This window comes from Schistocerca cancellata, chromosome 3 (assembly GCF_023864275.1).
Source record: "Schistocerca cancellata isolate TAMUIC-IGC-003103 chromosome 3, iqSchCanc2.1, whole genome shotgun sequence".
Taxonomy (NCBI): Eukaryota; Metazoa; Arthropoda; class Insecta; order Orthoptera; family Acrididae; genus Schistocerca; species Schistocerca cancellata.
This window is the reverse complement of record NC_064628.1, coordinates 163149714-163175368: the sequence shown is the minus strand read 5'-3', so window position 1 is coordinate 163175368 and position 25655 is coordinate 163149714. Positions and strand designations below refer to the sequence as shown.

The 25655-nt window shown below is 40.7% G+C and overlaps 1 protein-coding gene across 7 annotated transcripts in view; it reads right to left on the bottom strand.

Annotated features, from left to right (window-relative positions):
- The window catches only part of LOC126174784 (serine/threonine-protein kinase dyf-5), a 255876-nt gene that overhangs the window by 196608 nt on the left and 33613 nt on the right, over positions 1 to 25655 (bottom strand). For 5 of the 7 annotated variants that reach the window (XM_049921145.1, XM_049921148.1, XM_049921149.1 and 2 more), the window contains one exon: positions 5470 to 5625. In XM_049921145.1, coding sequence (XP_049777102.1) covers positions 5470 to 5591 — 122 coding nt within the window. In that variant the 5' untranslated portion in view covers positions 5592 to 5625. Of the gene's footprint in view, positions 1 to 5469; positions 5626 to 7398; positions 7542 to 7565; positions 7697 to 25655 lie in introns of those variants that run through there. The other 2 variants (XM_049921144.1, XM_049921146.1) reach the window with 2 other exon arrangements.

Here is a 25655-nt window from a genome sequence, read left to right as displayed (position 1 = left end):
TGAAATTGTAAGAAATGAATGTAACAAGAAAATAAACAAATCAAAAATGAAACTGATGGTTTGTGACAAAGGAGGGCAAGCCAAAACACAATTACAAGTTCTCTTTTTTATTTATTTAACAAGCAAGATAAATAGAGATGGAACAAGCAAAAAAAGTAAGAGGCAGAAATGCCAAACCAAATTTTGTGCCTAACCTCAAAAAGTAACAGCACATGAATCAGGAAAAGGGTTCTAAAAACACATGGTCTGTTAGAATGTGGTGTTGTATGCCTGCGAGACTCTTCAGATTGAAGAAAAGATTGATGTTTTTGGAGATGTCATGTTACAAGTGCATCATGAAAACCAAATGGACTGATAACATCATGAAGTTGAACAAGTTTCCAAAACAGTGGGATAGGAGAAAAGTTCATGGAACACTACTGTAAAAAGATAATCAATTTATTGTTCATCTGTTGAGTCTGGAAGAGATCCTAAATACAATAATATGGAGGTATGTCAATGGAATAAGAACTAAATGAAGATCAAGCACAACTTAATCATAGCTAACACTTGGTTTAAAAATCATGGTAGAAGGTTGTATACATGGAAGAACCCTGGAGACACTAAAAGGTATCAGATAGATTATATAATGGTAAGACAGAGATTTAGGAACCAGGTTTTAAATTGTAAGACATTTCCAGGGGCAGATGTAGACTCTGACCACAATCTACTGGTTATGACCTGTAGATTAAAACTGAAGAAACTGCAAAAAGGTGGGAACTTAAGGAGATGGGACCTGGATAAACTGAAAGAACCAGAGGTTGTACAGAGTTTCAGGGAGAGAATAAGGGAACAATTGACAGGAATGGGGGAAAGAAATACAGTAGAAGAAGAATGGGTAGCTTTGAGGGATGAAGTAGTTGAAGGCAGCAGAGGATCAAGTAGGTAAAAAGACGAGGGCTAGTAGAAATCCTTGGGTAACAGAAGAAATATTGAATTTAATTGATGAAAGAAGAAAATATAAAAATGCAGTAAATGAAGCAGGCAAAAAGGAATACAAACGTCTCAAAAATGAGATCGACAGGAAGTGCAAAATGGCTAAGCAGGGATGGCTAGAGGACAAATGTAAGGATGTAGAGGCGTATCTCACTAGGGGTAAGATAGATACTGCCTACAGGAAAATTAAAGAGACTTTTGGAGATAAGAGAACCACTTGTATGAACATCAAGAGCTCAGATGGAAACCCAGTTCTAAGCAAAGAAGGGAAAGCAGAAAGGTGGAAGGAGTATATAGAGGGTCTATACAAGGGCAAAGCACGTGAGGACAATATTATGGAAATGGAAGAGGATGTAGATGAAGATGAAATGGGAGATACGATACTGCGTGAAGAGTTTGACAGAGCACTGAAAGCCCTGAGTCGAAACAAGGCCCCCGGAGTAGACAACATTCCATTGGAACTACTGACGGCCTTGGGAGAGCCAGTCCTGACAAAACTCTACCATCTGGTGAGCAAGATGTATGAAACAGGCGAAATACCCTCAGACTTCAAGAAGAATATAATAATTCCAATCCCAAAGAAAGCAGGTGTTGACAGATGTGAAAATTACCGAACAATCAGTTTAATAAGCCACAGCTGCAAAATACTAACACGAATTCTTTACAGACGAATGGAAAAACTAGTAGAAGCCGACCTCGGGGAAGATCAGTTTGGATTCCGTAGAAGTACTGGAACACGTGAGGCAATACTGACCTTACGACTTATCTTAGAAGAAAGATTAAGGAAAGGCAAACCTACGTTTCTAGCATTTGTAGACTTAGAGAAAGCTTTTGACAATGTTGACTGGAATACTCTCTTTCAAATTCTAAAGGTGGCAGGGGTAAAATACAGGGAGCGAAAGGCTATTTACAATTTGTACAGAAACCAGATCGCAGTTATAAGAGTCGAGGGACATGAAAGGGAAGCAATGGTTGGGAAGGGAGTAAGACAGGGTTGTAGCCTCTCCCCAATGTTATTCAATCTGTATATTGAGCAAGCAGTAAAGGAAACAAAAGAAAAATTCGGGGTAGGTATTAAAATCCATGGAGAAGAAATAAAAACTTTGAGGTTCGCCGATGACATTGTAATTCTGTCAGAGACAGCAAAGGACTTGGAAGAGCAGTTGAACGGAATGGATGGTGTCTTGAAGGGAGGATATAAGATGAACATCAACAAAAACAAAACGAGAATAATGGGATGTAGTCGAATTAAGTCGGGTGATGTTGAGGGTATTAGATTTGGAAATGAGACACTTAAAAGTAGTAAAGGAGTTTTGCTATTTGGGGAGCAAAATAACTGATGATGGTCGAAGTAGAGAGGATATAAAATGTAGACTGGCAATGGCAAGGAAAGCATTTCTGAAGAAGAGAAATTTGTTAACATCGAGTATAGATTTAAGTGTCAGGAAGTCATTTCTGAAAGTATTTGTATGGAGTGTAGCCATGTATGGAAGTGAAACATGGACGGTAAATAGTTTGGACAAGAAGAGAATAGAAGCTTTCGAAATGTGGTGCTACAGAAGAATGCTGAAGATTAGATGGGTAGATCACATAACTAATGAGGAAGTATTGAATAGGATTGGGGAGAAGAGAAGTTTGTGGCACAACTTGACCAGAAGAAGGGATCGGTTGGTAGGACATGTTCTGAGGCATCAAGGGATCACCAGTTTAGTATTGGAGGGCAGCGTGGAGGGTAAAAATCTTAGAGGGAGACCCAGAGATGAATACACTAAGCAGATTCAGAAGGATGTAGGTTGCAGTAGGTACTGGGAGATGAAGAAGCTTGCACAGGATAGAGTAGCATGGAGAGCTGCATCAAACCAGTCTCAGGACTGAAGACCACAACAACAACAACAACAACAACAACATAAATACATAGCTCAAATTATAAAAGACACCTGTAATTCCCATGTGAGAATGAATAAGAGTAGAACGATGCAAAAAATGGAGCTCTATTGCCAACCACTTCTTGAACTGAGCACAAAAGGAAGCATTACGTATTCCTATGTACAATATTAAAGGAAAATTACTATACAGGAAGAACAGAAGATGGAAGTATTATTAATTATTTTCTACATCTACATTTATATTCCACAAGCCATCCCGTAGTGTGTACTTCCTCCCTTCACTGTTCCAGTTGTGAATAGTGCACAGGAAAAACAATTGTTGGTAAGCTTCTCTGTGAGCTTGAGTCCCTCTAATTTTACGTTCAGGATCTTTTCACGAGATACGAAAGGGTAAGCACTGTATTGGTTGACTCTTCTACGAATGTACACTCTTGGGATTTTAACAGAAAAATCACACCATGATACACAACACCTCTCTTGCAGCATCTGCTGCTGGGGTTGGATGAGCATCTCTGTAATGTTTTTACAATTACTAAGCAAACCTCTGATGAATTGAGTAGCTTGTCTTTCAATCTTCTCTTTTTACTTTACCTATACTATCTAGTTTACATTCCAGACTGACGGTGTTCCACATGGCTCTGCTCCATATTAGGCCCAGTCTTACTTCTTCTATGTTGATAACTTACCATTAAATATCAGCTCCTCCATTAAATATCAGCTCCTCATCAGATCTGTTCACAGATACTTCTGTCTTTCTTGAAGATCAGGATTTGGAAAAAATTCTCAAATATGTGATCAGTACCCTCAGTAACTTAGAAACTTGGTTTCAGCTAAATGGATTGAATCTAAACATATCTAAGTTCAAAACCAAATAGTCAAAATGTGAGCAGATTAAGATTGTACACAACAACCAAGATATAGAAGTTGACTCACTCAAATTCTTAGGTTTAAATGTAGATAAACATTTGATCTGGCAGGCACACACTGAATTCCTAGCAAATAAAATTAGCAGCTTTGCATTCGCAATGCAAATATTGTCAACTGCAACTGACATGGACACACAAAAAGTAGCATATACAAGCTACTTCGAATCCATTATTAGGTATGGTATTGTTTTTTTGGGGTAACTCGTCAAACATAGTGAGGATACTAAAAATACAGAAAATAAATCATATCGACCATTATTTAGAAAACTTAAAATATTAAATCTGCCTTCCTTATAGATATATGAGGTTATTATATTATTGTACAAAAGACATGAATTATTTGAGGGAAACCATTTTGTCCATTCACATGATACTAGAAACAACGAAAATTTTATGCTCCCCACCCGCTGCCTCAGACTGCATTCTCAGGGACCTCAATACATGGGAATGAAAATTTGTAATAAATTAAAAGGGAACAAGTTGATGCAGATAATTTAGGTTCACTTGAAAGAAGGCTATATGAGGTACTGACACTGAAGTGTTATTACTTAGTGGGTGAATTCACGCAGGACAAACTGGAAATTTGATCAGGATACAATGTGTAGCCACACACACACACACGCGCGCACGCGCACGCGCACGCGCAAATGCAAACGCAACTTGCACATATACCTGCAGTCTCAGAGAACTGAAACCACACTGCGAGCAGCAACAGCAGTGCATGATGGGAGTGGCAACTGGGTGGGGGTAAGGAGGCGGCTGGGGTGGGGAGGGGGAGGGATAGTATGGTTGGAGTGGTGGACAGTGAAGTGTTACAGTTTAGATGCAGGTCAGGAGAGAAGGTGCAAAGGGGGGAGGGGGTAAGTAGCAGAAAGGAGAGAAATAAAAAGAAATAGACTGGGTGTGACGATGAAATGACGGCTGTGTAGTGCTGGAATGGGAACAGGGAGGGGGGCTGGATGGGTGAGGACAGTGACTAATGAAGGTTGTGACCAGGAGGGTTACGGGAACATAGTGTTATTATTTACGTAGTGTTATTATTTACTGTAGTGCTACTATTTATTAACGCAAAAATCATTGTTAACAGTATTATAAATTTTTGACATGTCTCCTGTACGCAAACCAAATGGACTGCAAATGTACATCATGAGATGTATAAAAAACAATTCACAGTCAATATTTAGGTGTTTGTCATATGAGACTTTTTTAAGCTACCCTCTTTATGGGTAGTTTCTTCCAATGAATCTCATTCTGTCATCTGCCTAGGGGTGATTCATTTTATGTAGTTGTTCCACTTTAAATCACTCTGTGTGTATACCCCCAGATATTTAAAGGATGTGGCTGCTTCCAGGCACATTTCAACAACTGTATAATCACACAATAAGACATCATTCTTGCTATTTCAGTAATGCCTATTGCAGTTTTCCACGCATCTTCTTTCCACTAGTTTCTATTCTGTTTATTATGAAATGATCGCTCTGATTCTAAAAGTTCAAAATTCAATTTTTTTACTGTTTTATGTTACTACCAGGCATACCTTACTATGCCAGTTTGAGGGCTGGTATGTACATACATCTTTATGTGTCTGAATTTACTTACTGTTTATGGTAATATTTCTTTGGACAGACTGAGACCACACAACACTAACTGTCCTTTAATGATCACAAAAGAAGTTTCCTCACCTCTTAATAGCAACCTTCTCCCCAGTATCAATTCTCTGACCCAGAACCACGGAGCCATATGTTCCATCTCCAAGTTGGTTTAATGTGATATACCGGTTCATGTTTACAGGGGCGGAGCCCATTCGTTTTTCTTCAGTATATTACATGTATATATACCTGCAAAATTAAATTAAGGACATCAATTTATCAGGAAAACATCAAGGTTTGTGCTCCTTTTCTATCCATCTCTATAACTTTACAAGTACTCTGCTGTGTTATTTTTGGATTGTACATTGACTGGTGAAGGATGTACAGAAAAACATCACTACATAACAGTTAACATATATCTGCCAAGGGACTTTATTGAATCATTATAAGCAAAGTAAGTCTGAAATGTCCACAATAATTCTCTGAAGTTTGCATGCAGTGCACACAATGAATGAGCAATGTGCTTACAGTTTTAGCCTGAGTGTCAAAGAGCATGGCATAAAAGCAAAATCACAAAGATAACCTTTTTAAGGAGGCACTGAGTGGCAGACAGGCACACTGAATAAAGACTATTAGATATTATTTAGTTATTGGATTAAATCTTCCATCAGACATAGACAAAACACACACACATAGACATTGCTATTATCATCTTTAGGTGCTAATTAGTTGGGTGTTAGTACCCAGAGATGACAAAGGCTCTCTCTCTGTGTATTCATCATCTCCCCTAAGCAGTGAGTAGCAGTCTATACTTCTCAAATTGTTTGCATTGTTTAAAAGGTAACATTTTGATAGATATAATGAAACTGAATTATTGTGATGATGATCACAGATATTATAATATGATTTTCATGTTGATAAGAACTGTTCTGGTAATGTGGTGCTCAAGACAAAATGGAAAAGAAAAATTATACTCATAAATTAATTTTAGAAAATATAGTTACATACAACATACAAGCAATTTTATGATATTTGCAGCAAAGTTCTTTGTAAAAGTTCCACAACAGTATCAATCAAGTAGTTGCACAGAGACATGGAAAAGTTATACTGCAAGAAATCTAACATTTTGATTTCATTTTTGCCTACATATTAAACTGACAGTCTGTAAGTAGTTACTTGGTGAAAGAGCCAAAAAAGCCATCATGTGCAAAGAGTTAACAACATACTGGTAATATCATAACAATTTTAAAATCTCCACTGGAATAAGGTAATTCAAACAGACATTAAGGAGGAAAGCTGTTAAGTCTACAGAAATTACTAAACAATTTTTCTTTTTATCACAGTATGTTATAAAAATTAAAATCACTGTCACAAGAATTGCAGTATATAGGGTTTGGTTTAAAACTGACTTTGAACTGACTTTTGAGAACAATTATTGGACTTTAATGCACAAAAATATTAATAAAAACTATATCAAATAGCCAGAAGAAGTTATGTGCTGTCTTTATTAATAATATTATAGCTACTGCCAATACCCCCAAAGGGAAAAACATTTATATTAGAAAAATACAGTTACCAAATTAATTTCATAAAACATGTCCCTAAAGAGCAAAACATATCATATCAGTATATCACAGGTACTAAAAAAAAACAAATATATGAAAATTTAGTATCACTATTCAGTTAACACGTTCTAGAAATTCGCCACAAGGATGCACGCCAAAGTCAACAGAAGATGTCACTGATGTTATTTTTTATTATTATTATTCTATGACCCTTCTAGTGTAATTTGGTGTTCGTATGCATTTTGATGTAAACATTCGATGAATCTATTAGGGTGTTTCAAATATTACATATATTCTATTGTTTAGTAATAGCTATTTGAAAAGAAAATAGTAAACAAAGTTATGGATCTTGAAATATTGGTGTTCCTATAACTCATTATATGCACATATATGTCTCACAGAAAATAATGAACATAGTACATTCTACATTCTACACTTCACTTAAGACACCAGATACCTGCAATGGTGACAATTTCACTATCTTATGGAATCAGTGATACAAAACAATCAGTAGTTCCAAGATGTCAGTATCACGAGTAGAGAAACACTATTGCCAAAAATAAACTTTGAAAATATGTAGATACTGCTGATTTTAGCAAAAGCATTTGCAATATGTAGGTATACCTTATTCACAACACAATGTCAAGCACAGTCAAGTCCAGAACACATTTTCCAGGTCAACTCAGTTGAGGATTATTGATTACAATGTTCAAGGCCATGACAGGGGCTTTCTGGCTACATAGCAACCAGCAAAACAAACTTCAGCTGCCATATTAATGCAGCAGTTGCTTATAAGTAGTATCAAGTGCTTCAGATAATTCAATTCACAAGACAGCTATTATGAAATGATGAAAAATGTGGGAATTATTACTTTCATTTACACAAATCATCAGAATGTATTTAAACTGAAATACGAAAAACTGCATAAAGTGCTAAAATTATACATGTGGAAAAAATGTTATACACTTATAAAGTCAATCATACCTAAATATTTTCAGGTTTTACTATATGAAAACATTAACAACATGGACTAGCAAATTGTAAGAATTTTCCTATGAAAATACCCTTGTAGCCAATTGTATATTCAGTGATTAAGGCTGTTCCACTGTAAGTGGTCAATGTCTAATACAGAGCTGAAGTGAACAGCCATAACTAACAAAACATAAGACCTAAATTTGCCTAGGTGCATATTCTCTAATTTGGAAAATGATAAAACTATCCTCAGCAGATTATCAATTTTGGTTATCTTTTTACGTTCATTAATGCTTGCATAAATTGTTTATATTGTCAGAAAAATACTATTGATGACTGTATAAATATAGTACTTTTGTTGTGCCTATCTGTAACTCAGCATCTTCACTATGTGGTGAGTAGCAGCTCCCCTTCTCATAAATATTAAATATAATAAAGTGATAATTGTTTTATCACTGATTTATTAATACATGATGTGACATTCAGTTTCGTAATTTCTCAATATACACAATGGAAGGATGCCACATTGAATGTCTTAAACCAATTAAAAATAATTTTAAAATATGGAGATGTTTCTGTTCTACAACTCATCAGTATTATTTATCTTTAAAACTCTGCATTAGTGTGCAATTGAAATTTGGAGGTTAACGACCTTACAATCAACCAAAGCACAACCTGTATAAAGAAACAAATCTGTGTAATAGTTATGAAAAGCACATTCATTAAGAGTTATAAATGAGCTTGAAACAATACATTTATCAATGGAGCAGCAGTTTTCCAACAATAAATCCTTCAGGCCTTTCTTAAACTCAACTTTATTAGTAACTAAACTTTTTATGGATGCTGGTAACTCATTGAAAATATCTGTTCTTGAATACTGAACACCTTCTGGACCAAAGTGACAAATTTCAATACGAAATAAATGTATTGAAAAGGAGAAGTTAGTATCCCCAGTTTCTTGAACACACCTCTACGGGACAGTCTTGAATTCACATGCATTACAAATAACTCACATTACTAACTTTTGAACTTGGAAAACTTCAGCTTGGTTTGATGAGTTACCACAAAAGAATGATCCTGTATGACATAAGGAATGAAAGCAAGCAAATTAAGCTAGCTTTTTTTTATTTTTACACCACCTTTGTATAACAAACTCTGCATTGCAAATTCAAATTTGTTTAGGCACTTCATCGATTTTAAGTTACATGCCTCCAAATTGGATTTATTAAGTTGGAATGCCAAGAAATTAATACTGTCAACTTATTTTAGCTGATTGTCATTGTATTTTAAACATATATTTGGATGAAACCCCCTACAGACCCCAAAGTGCTTTAAGTGTTTCTTTTCCAAGTTTATGATATTTGTGTGTCCATGAAAATTTCATTAATTCATCTTTCTAACACTATATTTGATCTGCTAATAATGTCTGCATCATTTGCAAACAAAACAAAAAGGCATCTCGTAACGTTAGTGAAGAAAGTTCATTAATACTGACAAGAAAGAGTAAGGGCTATAAGATGCAACCTTGTGGGACAACACTTGTATTTAGTTCCCTGTTGGATGATAATTGGTAACTTAATACAGGACTCTTTCCTACTAACACCCTTTGTTTCCTATCAAAGAGAGATAATCTGAACCATTTTGTGACATTTCCAGTTAGAATGTTTATTATCAACCATTCAGTGTATTTTGATAAAATTCGTCTTGTCAACATGTAAAGTACAGTTAATACAATTAATACATCAGCTTTATGAGTAAATAAAGATACATTTTAGTAAAAGTACAATGTCAGCCCAAATACACTTATTAACATCAATATTTAGTAACTGAAATACTTCATATATAAATGCTAAATTACAACTGTATATCAATTCCATACTTCTACATTTACAGTTTATGATTACTTATGACTAGTTGGAGCAATTACTCATATATTTATTGATGTACATATAAATGTAGAATTCTAATTTTATGATTATTACATGCAATTTTATTGACACACGCAGCTACCCAAAGCACAGTTCTTGGAAAGCACTCGTCATGAATTCATCAACTGAATAAAATTCTCGCTCTCTTAGCAAAGTTTCTAAACCTTTCTTGTGCTTGTGTAAGAGAGTCAAATGAGCTGTTTTTGACAATTTGTTGAATTTAAGGCTCATGTGTTAATGGCTATTGTGTGGATGTGGGAAAGTCTTGAGTACAGAAAATGGATCATCTGGCTATTTCTTGTATTGTGCAAATGAACATTATTTCTTAGTTTAAGTTTGTTTATGTTTTCTTTAGCATAAACTAGACAACTATAGATGTAAAGGATGAGGACCGTCATTATGTTAAGTGCTCTGAACTCGCTTCTCCAATTCTCTCTAGGATGCAGACTTACATCAATGGCTTTCTTCTACCACTGAAAAACGTAAAGCTGACTTTCACGCATTTGTCCACAACAACATTCCATGTTCCAGATGTGAATGTAAGAAGGCATAATAAAAGCTGTAGATTCTTGCTGATATTCTTAGTTATGTAACAAAAATAAAACTCTTGCCAATTTACTGCATGAGTAATTTATGTGTCCATCCCACAATATTCATTTACCAATTACATTCTTATTCTCAGATTTCATTACCCCAAGATTATTTCAAAGTTCTTCCATTTTTGTTTTGTTAATTGACAGCAGGCTGTCTAGACACCAGTGATTAGTCACCTTGATAATTTCCCTACCATAATTTTGAAAACTTTGCAACTGTTCACCTGTTGTTATCAGTGTGGTGTCATCAGCATACAGCACATTCTCAGATGGTATGTGACTTGAGAAATCATATATGTACACAATGGAGAGAAAATGTCCACAAACTGATCCCTTTGGTATTCCATGTTTTATTTTCAACAACTGCGATGTCTAATTATTTGCACATACTAACTTCAGCCTGTTAGACAGATTCTAAATATACACCATAATATTCTAATTTATTTAAAGTATATTGTGATTAACACAATCAGACTCATTTCATGTATCACAGATTACACATAGCCTGTAATTTATTATCTAATGCTTTAAGTATATTCTCACTGTGGTAGTAAATAGCCTTATCCATATCGGAACCTTTTAGAAATCCCAACTGTGACTTTTGGACATGTCCAAAAGAACAGATACCACTCCACAAAAGGATTAAAGACATTAGCAGTCAGTGAGTACCGATTTAAATTAACATCGAAAGATGAAAATTTGTGCTGGACTGGCATTTGAACCTGGGTGTTGGGCTTACTAGGCAGATGCAATGACCACTACGTCATTCGAACACAGTGGTCATCGCAACTGCATGAACTACCCAACACACCTCCCTCATGTGCAAATTTTCAACTTATCCACACCCTACTGATGTACTGCCGCCTGCCCATCAATGTTATCATTCGTGGCATTTTGCTGACTCCCATAAGAGTTCAAGCTTTGTGTGCATCTGAACTGAAGGGGTCATTGGCCGTCCTCACCTGTACATAATTATAATTAAGATGAGGATGGTCATGATCCCTTCAGTGCAGAAGCTCACCAAACTTTAACTTTTATGGGAATCAGCAAAATGCCATGAATGAATCAATAGTGTGTGGATAAGTTAAGAATTTGGGTCTGACAGAAGGGTGTTCCGTGCAGTTGTGATGACCACTGTGTTTGGATGGCGTAGTGGTCAGAATATCGGTCTAGTAAGCAGGAGACCTGGGTTCAAATCCCAGTCTGGCACAGATTTTCAAATTTCTCCACTGATCAGCCAAGAATTTTGACAGATTCCTTTATCTTCTTTCTTATACAGAGGCTTAGCTTCAGCATATTTCAGCCAATCTGGAAATGTTCCAGTGACAGATGACTGCTTACACAAATGTCTTAAAATGTTACTAAACTCAGGAGAGTACTCTTCAATAAACTTTGTTGATATTTTTTCATAAATACTAGAATGTTCTGACTGCAAACATTTCACAGATGACATTACTTCTTCTAGAGTTGAGGGGGGTCATTTCATATTACTGAAGTTATTTGGAATAACTGGGAATGACAGCACCTACTGAACCTGACAACCCTCTCTCTCTCCGGTAACAGTTATGAAATGCAAAAGCGCTGCACACTACATACACCTGTTGCAAAAGTATCATTTACTTTTAAAGCTATCTGCTCCTCCTCATCTATGGTTCCTCCTTCAGTATCCTCACCTATGGTTCCTCCTTCAGTACCACCCACATTGTCTTTATTTCATTAGCTGATGTAATTATCTTTTTCTTGTAATGCATTTGCTTTGATGTCAGTATTAACTTCTTCAGTATTTTGCAGTAGGCCTTGAAATGAGCTTTAGTGTCAATGTTAGAGGTTTTTCTGACAGACAGGTACAGTTTCCTCTTTGACGCAAAGGAAATCTTTTTTCCTTGAGTAACCCCTGGCGTTTTTGCTTACTTTGGTCTAATCTGGATTTGTTTTTAGCGAAAACAGTTTTTCAAGTAAGGTAAGAACTTTATTTATAAAGTTATGTACTTTGTATTCATGTCATGAGTACCGTGTAATTTCATAACAGTTCTCACTTTTGAGAAGTTTCCTAAAATAATCAATTCTTGGCTTACCAGCTACTCTCCTGAAGTTTTGTATCCTAATTAGTTTCAACATTTAACATACAGTACAGAACTACATGCCTTGGTCTCAAGGAGCCACTAACTATTAGGTTTTAAATATAATTTTGTTCATAAACCTTTCTACAAAGGCATTATAAGTGCCTGTTTTTTAGCAACTAGCTATCCTAGTCAGGAAGTTTACAGTAGGAATTACGTTGCATTATAATGTTGCTGAATAAATTCTTACTGAAGTATTTCTTAAGAAAATCTGTATTAAAGTTACCAGCAGCCTCTACTTCTTTGCTTTTTCACTATTAAACAGCCCAACAGAGCTCCAAGGGAAAAATGTTGATGTACATATTCTTAAATGTGTAACAACGCCAGACAAATGTGGCAAACCCCCCCCCACCCCCCTTTTTCTCCATTTCAGCTCTACAGACGTGAGATGTTAAGTTAAATCCAGCAACGCTTTACGCTTTAACATATCTACACCACTGGTCACACGATGTTCAGAGGGGCAGATTATGTCAACTGGATTTGACGACTAATTTGAGAATGAAATATGTAGTTCACTAATTTTACTCCTCAATCCTCTAACATTCTGATACAATAGTGACAGCTGGCATTTTCACCGGCTGAGATATACTTTGTGTATGTAAAGTTTTTGGCAGCTGTCAGAAATTTTCAAATGACAGCTGTTTGTATGGATGCAGTGTGCTAGAATTACACTGTTCAGGTTTTTTTTTTTTTTTTTTTCTCAACCTGATTGTTTCAATTGTAACCTGTTTTACTGCTTGGTTTCTTTCTGTTTTGCTTTCTGCAGGATATTACAGTGATGTTTCAGACCAAATTTTACATAACTTCCCATACGGTAACTCCTATTCCAGTGTAAAGTATCTTCACATAAACTATTAAAATGAATTATTAGATTGTATTAAAATTAATATTGTTACTTTAATACAATGACATTTCGTCATCATTTAAAATCAGATGAAAGTAAAATGTACATTTGATTTTTTTTTCTTCACGTACAAGAGACTTTTCCACAAGAATCCAAAATACATTACTCATGAAATTGTAAATGTACATATCATCACACAGAGGATTCAAGTACATTTTTCTGCGTCAGGTACAACAATATGACAAATTTAGCTCTCAAGGAAGAATCAGGATTAAACAGTAACTGCATGGCATACCATAGAGAAATGAAAAGAAATTAACATCATTTATATTGTTAGCAAGCCACACTCTACTATTCAGCAACTCTCCTTTAATCTCTTCAAAACAAGAACAGTGCAAAAGTGAAGTTTTACATATTGACAGAATATAATATTGCTGCCATACCATGACAAGAACAACTGTATTTTTGCAAGATGAGTCCTCTGTAGTACACACTCTATGCTACATGCATTGTGTACACACTGCGAGAATAAAAGTATTCATAATAAGTGATGGGAGTGCAAGTGATTATTTATCGTTATAATTACCACACCCCGTCCCACTACCTACAGTGGTGACCCCATTATTTTCTTTTCAACCATGCCACGAAATACCAAGTTATACTCGTGCCGGCATGCCACTGATCACCATGGGATACAAACTTCATGCCGTGAAGCATATGTCCCACGATGGTGTTTCATCCCCCTGGCATCACTACAGATGATTTATTTGTGCATCTGTTTGGTGTTCTTGCTGATTCCCAGGTGATATAACCGGAGCAACTGTGGTTCTCAAAAGGTCAACAATGTTCTCATTGTTTCAGCAAATGCTGAACCAGGACATCATTACATCTCGCCAAACGGATGAACACATTAAATTGCAAATCAAGTACAATGTTATCAGTGAAGGTGGTGAATGAAGCCTGCCACTCCCTTAGTTAACTATGCTCCATCAGCAGTGACCACACATGGTTGTGATGATGTTTGGTTTGTGGGGCGCTCAACTGCGTGGTTATCAGCGCCCGAACCACCACACATGGTTGCCTGCTGCCATCCCCACTTCCCACATAACCAGTGCTACTAATATACGAATCAGTGACAGTATTAATGAACTACACCACACTCATTTTCATTCTAATGACTCAGCGCGTATCGAAATTCCGTGTGCAATGTACCAAATTATGGACATTCTCCAGAGTACCGCAATGTTGACAAACAATCGCCACCATATATGACTGCCTTCCATTGCAGAGAACCAATATTTACGGATTAATGTGGACAAATCTGTCCTACAAATGACCTTCCTGTGCCAATGTTTTTCCACAGACCTGTTTTCCACACAAAACTGTATGTTACATGGGTGATGTCACCCTTGTTATGGCCACACTGCAACCCACATCACGTCATGATGATGACATCACACTGACATCAGCCGTGCTCCGGGCCATGCCTGCCACATGACGTCACTCAACAAGCAGACACACCATGTCTACCTGCAATCACGCAGGGTTTTGACACCTCACGACCACAGACATCAATATGGCAAGCTTGACTGCAACTGCAACCAACACATCATGGGAACACAAGGAGTACCTACAACAACCACCACGTTGGTGACCTACACCATCCACCACAACTGCCACCAACCAGGACCTTTCCACTGCACTGCGTTCTTTGGTACCCCATTATGACACCATCCTCCATGACGCAGAAGCACCAGCCACGACACACGCTACGCGTCCCGTGACAGTTGATCATGGCACTCACATTACCGACATACCTACTGCAACTACCGTGCCGTAACGCCAGTTGCCACCGCTATCAGTGCCACCAGATGGTGTTCACGAACCTGCACCATGTACTTTGCATGATTACAACCACCTCATCCTGGTCCCAGTCCCTTGCCACCAGGCAGATTACCACTGACCACACACCAAGTTACATCTGCTGCCACTACAAGTTGATTCTCCACAAGTATGGTTCGCATTCAGAATGCATGATGCAATCGGCTGGAATCACAGACAACCATGGCAAGTTTTTGGTGCTTTTGAACCACCTCCACACCAACACCGATCTTATCAGTGGCCTCCTATTGCAAGCAGCAACCACTGACAGATATGAGACAGCGGAAATGCTCATACTACAGTGCCTCTTGCATTCACCTGAACAATGACTCCTCCTACCCACCATTGAGACATCGGTGGACCATGACACCCCATCAGCGCTGTGGCGCAGGTTACACCTCCAAATTGCCACAAATCTCTTACCAGATCGTGCCCTCTGGTCACTATGGCTTCTCAGTATGCCTGAAAACATACTGGCCGCACCCATGGAGGCCATTGTGCAGCATTCACTGCACAGCATCTAGCCAACTGACAGTTGCCGAGCTGCTTCAGCCTCACCTGAGCCCTTCCACACCACACCCGTAGCTGCCTTGCAAGACTGCTGCAATAAGGCACCAACACTCAGATAGCATGACGGACCCACATTTGTAGTGGAATGTAAACAACCACCTGCCGCATTCACCACCAGCTGGCAACCCATGCCTAACCGTCACAACAATTCATCAGGCCAGGACTCTGCGACTACTCAGCTGCACCGCCTCTGCTGGTTCCACGCATGCTTTGGTGCCAATGCATGCCGCTGTCATCCATCCTGCAGCTACCCAAACTACTACAGCAGCCTGACACAGTTGCATGAGGTCACTCCCCTGCTTCAAGCCACCTTGCTACGAAACACAACACCACTCAACATATCCCACATCTACATTCTAATGGAGCGCATGGCTCTTCATATATGACAACCATATTAGAGCATACTTCCTAGTCAACACAGGTGCCGATCTTAGCACCTGGAAAATGTACACCATCCGCTATACAACTACACACCTTGAACAATTCAGTGATTCCCGTGATAGGCACAGCCTCTATCAGAGTTCAACTGGACAAGCACACCCCTCGTCTATGGACTTTTTGTGGCTGACACTGTAGAGGCAGGGATGGGCACAGATTTTTTGAGGCATTATAATCTTCTGCTGGACCTGGGTAGAGCCTTACTACTACATCATGACGGCCGCATGCCGATCAGTGGAGTAAACTGTGATCACTTACCGATGGACAAGACTCTGCCGCCTGCTCCTCCTACCTTTGAGATAGTACTGGACCTCACAATAAAGTGCCACGCATTGCCTGAGGAGTTTAAAACTGTGACTATTGAGTACACTAACCTCCGTTGCACCAATGTCAGCTCACAAGCAGCTAACTAACACTTCTGCAACAGCTGCTCTGAGCTACAACACAGCTGCACATCACACAGCAATGGCTGTTGTTGCACCAGCAACAATGAGAGCCGCCCATCCGAGATGCCGCCAACCCTTCAGAACCACAGGTCAGTCCAGTGTCTCTTACCTCTGGTGATGATGCTCCCACAAGCAGACCACGCAAAAACAGTGATACTGCCCTCGCGAGTCTAAACTGTGACATTGCCTCCACGAGCAGACTGTGTGCCTCACACGCTACTCCACATCAGCCCCATAAAAAGATTCATCTACATCTACATCTACATCTATACTCCGCAAGCCACCCAACGGTGTGTGGCGGAGGGCACTTTACGTGCCACTGTCATTACCTCCCTTTCCTGTTCCAGTCGCGTATGGTTCGCGGGAAGAACGACTGTCTGAAAGCCTCTGTGCGCGCTCTAATCTCTCTAATTTTACATTCGTGATCTCCTCGGGAGGTATAAGTAGGGGGAAGCAATATATTCGATACCTCATCCAGAAACGCACCCTCTCGAAACCTGGCGAGCAAGCTACACCGCGAAGCAGAGCGCCTCTCTTGCAGAGTCCGCCACTTGAGTTTGTTAAACATCTGCGTAACGCTATCACGGTTACCAAATAACCCTGTGACGAAACGCGCCGCTCTTCTTTGAATCTTCTCTATCTCCTCCGTCAACCCGATCTGGTACGGATCCCACACTGATGAGCAATACTCAAGTATAGGTCGAACGAGTGTTTTGTAAGCCACCTCCTTTGTTGATGGACTACATTTTCTAAGGACTCTCCCAATGAATCTCAACCTGGTACCCGCCTTACCAACAATTAATTTTATATGATCATTCCACTTCAAATTGTTCCGCACGCATACTCCCACATATTTTACAGAAGTAACTGCTACCAGTGTTTGTTCCGCTATCATATAATCATACAATAAAGGATCCTTCTTTCTATGTATTCGCAATACATTACATTTGTCTATGTTAAGGGTCAGTTGCCACTCCCTGCACCAAGTGCCTATCCGCTGCAGATCTTCCTGCATTTCGCTACAATTTTCTAATGCTGCAACTTCTCTGTATACTACAGCATCATCCGCGAAAAGCCGCATGGAACTTCCGACACTATCTACTAGGTCATTTATATATATTGTGAAAAGCAATGGTCCCATAACACTCCCCTGTGGCACACCAGAGGTTACTTTAACGTCTGTAGACGTCTCTCCGTTGATAACAACATGCTGCGTTCTGTTTGCTAAAAACTCTTCAATCCAGCCACACAGCTGGTCTGATATTCCGTAGGCTCTTACTTTGTTTATCAGGCGACAGTGCGGAACTGTATCGAACGCCTTCCGGAAGTCAAGAAAAATAGCATCTACCTGGGAGCCTGTATCTAATATTTTCTGGGTCTCATGAACAAATAAAGCGAGTTGGGTCTCACACGATCGCTGTTTCCGGAATCCATGTTGATTCCTACATAGTAGATTCTGAGTTTCCAAAAACGACATGATATTCGAGCAAAAAACATGTACTAAAATTCTACAACAGATCGACGTCAGAGATATAGGTCTATAGTTTTGCGCATCTGCTCGACGACCCTTCTTGAAGACTGGGACTACCTGTGCTCTTTTCCAATCATTTGGAACCTTCCGTTCCTCTAGAGACTTGCGGTACACGGCTGTTAGAAGGGGGGCAAGTTCTTTCGCGTACTCTGTGTAGAATCGAATTGGTATCCCGTCAGGTCCAGTGGACTTTCCTCTGTTGAGTGATTCCAGTTGCTTTTCTATTCCTTGGACATTTATTTCGATGTCAGCCATTTTTTCGTTTGTGCGAGGATTTAGAGAAGGAACTGCAGTGCGGTCTTCCTCTGTGAAACAGCTTTGGAAAAAGGTGTTTAGTATTTCAGCTTTACGCTTGTCATCCTCTGTTTCAATGCCATCATCATCCCGGAGTGTCTGGATATGCTGTTTCGAGCCACTTACTGATTTAACGTAAGACCAGAACTTCCTAGGACTTTCTGTCAAGTCGGTACATAGAATTTTACTTTCGAATTCACCGAACGCTTCACGCATAGCCCTCCTTACGCTAACTTTGACATCGTTTAGCTTCTGTTTGTCTGAGAGGTTTTGGCTGCGTTTAAACTTGCAGTGAAGCTCTCTTTGCTTTCGCAGTAGTTTCCTAACTTTGTTGTTGTACCACGGTGGGTTTTTCCCGTCCCTCACAGTTTTACTCGGCACGTACCTGTCTAAAACGCATTTTACGATTGCCTTGAACTTTTTCCATAAACACTCAACATTGTCAGTGTCGGAACAGAAATTTTCGTTTTGATCTGTTAGGTAGTCTGAAATCTGCCTTCTATTACTCTTGCTAAACAGATAAACCTTCCGCCCTTTTTTTATATTCCTATTAACTTCCAAATTCAGGGATGCTGCAACGGCCTTATGATCACTAATTCCCTGTTCTGCACTTACAGAGTCGAAAAGTTCGGGTCTGTTTGTTACCAGTAGGTCCAAGATGTTATCTCCACGAGTCGGTTCTCTGTTTAATTGCTCGAGGTAATTTTCGGATAGTGCACTCAGTATAATGTCACTCGATGCTCTGTCCCTACCACCCGTCCTAAACATCTGAGTGTCCCAGTCTATATCTGGTAAATTGAAATCTCCACCTAAGACTATAACATGCTGAGAAAATTTATGTGAAATGTATTCCAAATTTTCTCTCAGTTGTTCTGCCACTAATGCTGCTGAGTCGGGGGGTCGGTAAAAGGAGCCAATTATTAACCTAGCTCGGTTGTTGAGTGTAACCTCCACCCATAATAATTCACAGGAACTATCCACTTCTACTTCACTACAGGATAAACTACTACTAACAGCGACGAACACTCCACCACCGGTTGCATGCAATCTATCCTTTCTAAACACCGTCTGTACCTTTGTAAAAATTTCGGCAGAATTTATCTCTGGCTTCAGCCAGCTTTCTGTACCTATAACGATTTCAGCTTCAGTGCTTTCTATCAGCGCTTGAAGTTCCGGTACTTTACCAACGCAGCTTCGACAGTTTACAACTACAATACCGATTGCTGCTTGGTCCCCGCATGTTCTGACTTTGCCCCGCACCCGTTGAGGCTGTTGCCCTTTCTGTACTTGCCTGAGGCCATCTAACCTAAAAAACCGCCCAGCCCACGCCACACAACCCCTGCTACCCGTGTAGCCGCTTGTTGCGTGTAGTGGACTCCTGACCTATCCAGCGGAACCCGAAACCCCACCACCCTATAGCGCAAGTCGAGGAATCTGCAGCCCACAAGGTCGCAGAACCTTCTCAGCCTCTGATTCAGACCCTCCACTCGGCTCTGTACCAAAGGTCCGCAGTCAGTCCTGTCGACGATGCTGCAGATGGTGAGCTCTGCTTTCATCCCGTTAGCGAGACTGGCAGTCTTCACCAAATCAGATAGCCGCCGGAAGCCAGAGAGGATTTCCTCCGATCCATAGCGACACACATCATTGGTGCCGACATGAGCGACCACCTGCAGATGGGTGCACCCTGTACCCTTCATGGCATCCGGAAGGACCCTTTCCACATCTGGAATGACTCCCCCCGGTATGCACACGGAGTGCACTTTGGTCTTCTTCCCCTCCCTTGCTGCCATATCCCTAAGGGGCCCCATTACGCGCCTGACGTTGGAGCTCCCAACTACCAGTAAGCCCACCCTCTGCGACCGCCCGGATCTTGCAGACTGAGGGGCAACCTCTGGAACAGGACAGGCAGCCATGTCAGGCCGAAGATCAGTATCAGCCTGAGTATCAGCCAGAGACAGAGCCTGAAACCGGTTCGTCAGACAAACTGGAGAGGCCTTCCGTTCAGCCCTCCGGAATGTCTTTCGCCCCCTGCCACACCTTGAGACGACCTCCCACTCTACCACAGGTGAGGGATCAGCCTCAATGCGGGCAGTATCCCGGGCAACCACAGTCGTAGCCCGATCGGGGGATGCGTGGGACGAGCTGGCCGTCCCCGACAAACTCCCATCCGGACCCCCACAGTGATGCCCATTGGCAACAGCCTCAAGCTGTGTGACCGAAGCCAACACTGCCTGAAGCTGGGAGCGAAGGGATGCCAACTCAGCCTGCATCCGAACACAGCAGTTGCAGTCCCTATCCATGCTAAAAACTTGTGCAAAGAACGTCTGAACTAATCTACACAGAGCGCAAACAAATCGACACAAAATTTAAACGGTTATTAAAATACGAGATTGCCTAGTAAATGCAGTAACTTGTGCACTGCTGACACACTGCTCGGCGGCGGAAGGAGACTACGCGAATTTACACTATTCAGGTACTAAAACGCGATGCTACAACTCTCAAATACTATAATACGCCCGAAATTTATGAATTTAACAATGCAAGTACCAAAAACACGCAAATAAATTAAGAATTAAACTATGTAACAAATGAGTGAGCTAGGAGTATACGAGTTGCTGCTGCAGCTGCTTATCCAACGGCGGCAGGGAGCACACTGACTGTGACCAACCGACACTGGCCGTTCAAAACAAAAACATAAGACAGACGACTACGCGAATTTACACTATTCAGGTACTAAAACGCGATGCTACAACTCTCAAATACTATAATACGCACGAGATTTATGAATTTAACAATGCAAGTACCAAAAACACGCAAATAAATTAAGAATTAAACTATGTAACAAATGAGTGAGCTAGGAGTATACGAGTTGCTGCTGCAGCTGCTTATCCAACGGCGGCAGGGAGCACACTGACTGTGACCAACCGACACTGGCCGTTCAAAACAAAGCACTGTACGCAATGGTACTATACACAGAATTAATACTACCCTTGTTCCACCGGTCTGACGCTGACCCCACTGCCTTGCCCCTCACAAACTAAAGGCGGCCGAGGCCGCGATCGAGGAACTGTTAGACGAGTGCACCATCAGGCCATCACACAATGCATGGGTGTCACCGATTACTATGAGAATGAAAAAAGATAAAACGTGGCACATGTATGGGGACTATAGACATTTGAACGTGCGCACCATCATTGATAGTTATCCCATGCCCAATATTCAGGGCTTCTCCCAGGAACTGGCTGGTGCAACCATCTTTATCGTGATCGACTGCAAAAAAGCTTATTCGTAGATCCCAATGACCACTGAGGACATCACAAAGATGGCAATAATTACACCATATGGCCTATCTGAATTCCTCTTTATGCCCTTCAGACTAAAGAACGCAGCCCAGACTTGGCAATGGTTCATTAATGGCTTGTTTTTTACCATATGCTTTTGCTATTGTTACTTGGATGATGTAATTATCTTCTCACAAACAGATCAAGATCATGAGAAACACCTCCAAGTGGTATTTGACAAACTAGCAGAGCATGATGTTGTGGTCAATGAGGACCAATGCCAACTCCAGCAAAAATTTGTTACATTTGTAGGCCACGTCATCATCGTTTCAGGCATCCATCCCATCCCATCCCAGAAAAGAGAGACCAAAACCATAACCTACCACCCCCAATGGACTATTAAGTGTTGCACTGTTTTAGGCATAATTAATTTTTACCATCATCATCTCCCCCATGTTGCAGAAACACTTCTGCTGCTCACATAGTCACTCTGTGGCAAGAACACATCAGGCAAATGTAAGCTCACTTGGATTCCTGATATGCAAGCAGCTTTCAAGAACATCAAAACCAAGCTCGCTCAGACCACCACCCTGGCACACCCATCGCCGGGCGCCCATATGTTTATAACAGCTGACTTCAGCCACTGGGCGACTGGAGCAGTGCTACAACAGGAAGTCTCCCTGGCACAACTGATCCCCTACGGTTTTTCTCACAGAAACTTACTGAATTCAAGAAAATGTGACCAACCCCTGACTGAGCTTTCAGCAATATACGAGGCAGTTTGGTACTTCCAAGATGGCATCGAACGCCGGCTGCTTACTATCTACACAGACCACCGCCCTCTGGCTCTGACGTTATTAAAAATCCAACAGCCAATACCTCCCGTCAATGATTCCACCACCTGGACTTGATTCCATAATCTACTACAGATGTCTGCTATGTAGGGGGAGAAAAATACATAGTGGCTGACTGCCTCTTCAACCAACTAACAGAGGCACAAGCAACTGACACAGACCTCCAAAACCTGCTATCTGGGCACACAAAGGGCTTCCTGCTCAGGCAGTGCACCACTGCAGGCACAACCAAACTAGTTTGGTGTGATGTATCCCATGGTAGGCAATGACCAATCATCCCACACAACTTCAGGAAGACAGTTTTTGACCTCCTCCACAACGTGTCTCACACTGGAGTATGCCTGCCACTGAAACTCATAATGGAACATTCAGTTTGAACTAACATAAAACTGAGCTGCATGGACGAGAGCCTGCATCCAATGCTAACGGGCCACGACACAACGTCAGGCCCAACCGCCCTTCGGAAAATTTCCCATCCTGAAAGGCCACTTCCAAAGTGTCCATATAGCCCTCGTGGGGCCACTCCAAGATTGAAATGGATACAAGTACTCTTGTCAGCCATAGACAGGACAACTCGATTGGTGGAGGCCACATCTCTGACTGTTATCTCAGCCAACACCATAGCTCGAGCTTTCATCACACTATAGATTGTATGCTTTGGCTGCCCAGACTCACTGACAACAGACCAGGGCCGGCAGTTTGAGTTAGCCCAGTTCTCCAAGCTCTGGCGGCTCTGTGGGTGCCATCAGTTCCACATGATGGCATACCATCTTTAATCCAACGGACTTGTGGAATGATGGCACCGCATCCTCAAGACAGCGCTTGTATGTCACAACCAGGAGTGGACAGAAACCCTCTCCTGGGTGCTGCTGGGCATACAAACTGCCTACAAAGAAGATCTGAATGCCTCGCTGGCAGAGGTACTCTACAGGGAACCAATCACCCTCCCAACAGAGTTCATATCACAAACCACCTACCACGCGGATGTCAACCTACCAGATCTAGTAAAACGTGTCAGGGACCACATCCACCACATCTGCCATCTCACTGCCACCCCACCATGCCAAACCAGCCATCTTTGTACACAAGGACCTCCAATCATGTACACACGTCATGCTCAGCACTGATGCCATCAAACCCGCCCTCCACCCTGTGTACAAGGTGTTGAAACAAGGGCCAACACTTTTGATACCTTACAAGCTTGAAAAATGACAACAGTGTCACTGAACCGCCTAAATTCGGCATGGACTTTAGCAGACACACCTGGTGTTTACACTCCATTGGCCCCATCTCCAGGTCCTTCAGGCCAATTTACAGTTGGCCTAGACCTGCGAGGTGACCTCCCAGAAGACATTTCCGTAACACCGCAGGAGTCACTACTCGTGGTTATGGCCAAATTCGACAACAGACAGTTGGGCTACAACACGGTCCTAGGTTATTAGAGCACTGCAAATTCCTTCTGCCTACGATTGACACAGAAGGTCTGAAATTCACTTTCTTCGGATGACTACCTGCTCGTTTTGGCCCCGGAGCACTTTGTGACGACGACTGACACTCCGGAATCCGCTACTGGTGGACCAACAGCCTCACCAACACTGAAGGACTCACCACCAGCCACCAACACCTCAACAGACACTGCCACCAACCCATCAACACCACCGCTGACATCATGGGGTGGCCACCCTTTATGGCCGCCCAGGCACTCGGCGGACTACAGTACGCCGGCCCTTGCTATCGCCAGTGGGACAATGCATCATGATGTACACAAGTCACCATGCTGTGGTGGTGGTGGTGGTGGTGGTGGTGGTTGTGGTGGTGGTGGGGGGAGGGGGGGGGGGGGGGAAGGCTCTGCTGTGTGGACGTAGAAGCACTGGCTCTACCCCTCAATAATATCGCTGCACTACCACAGCAAGAACAACTGCATCTTTGCCAGATCAGTTCTCTGTAGTATGTGCTCTATGCTACACGCATTCTGTAGATACTGCGAGAATAAAAGTATTCATACTTTTATGGGAGTGCGAGTGATTATTTATTATCATAATTATCATGGCCCCTCCCCACTACTTCCAGTGTGATAAGAAAAAGATAAGGCAGTTTTCTCTGTCTCATACCATTCAGTATTTACAGGATACAAATGATGAAATATAACAATGAATTCTACTTGGTGGTTTCAATTTCACACCAGACAAAATAAAAGCTATCTGCTTTTAATTTTTTTTTTGTTTTTCCACCTTAAATTATGATGATACTACAATAAATGACGTATTTATATAAGATATGCTCACACAACATAAAAGTGGATTTTATTAATTTAAGTACACAGACAATTTACAACCAAAGTTAAACAAAATTGTTGCAACAATCCATCCCTGGCACTTCGAGAAGTTCTGGGTCAATTTTCTCATAAATACTCTTACTTTGTATACTACTTTCCTACCTTAAAATTTGTACTCAGGCTGTTGAATGGTTTCTGATAAACGACAAAACTGCACTTTAAGATACACAAAAAACAAAAAGTCTGTGAAAATTGCCTTTATTGTTGAGACATTCACAGAAATACATTTTGATGCCACACCCAAAATTCTTCTTGTGCCAATAAGTAGTTAATTGGAACTAAGCATGTTATCCTCCCCGTTTTATGATCTATGTAGTTAATATGTGTATTTTTCTGTTCCATATACAATAATTTATGACTTCGACAATGCAACATATAAAGTTTAAATTCTATCTACAAGGTAGTTTTTCAATCAGGTGACAACTGAAACACTTGCAGTCAAAACAAATTTCAGTAGTAATCCACCTATAACACACTTCTCTTGTCTTTACCCAGAAGTAGGAATTACAATCTCAAGTGCAAAATTGCACGAACCAGGACAAATGTGAAAATCTAAATTGCATATGGTGAGTCTTAAATAAAGAGACAATTCACATAGAGGACTACACAAGATAAGTATGATCTTAT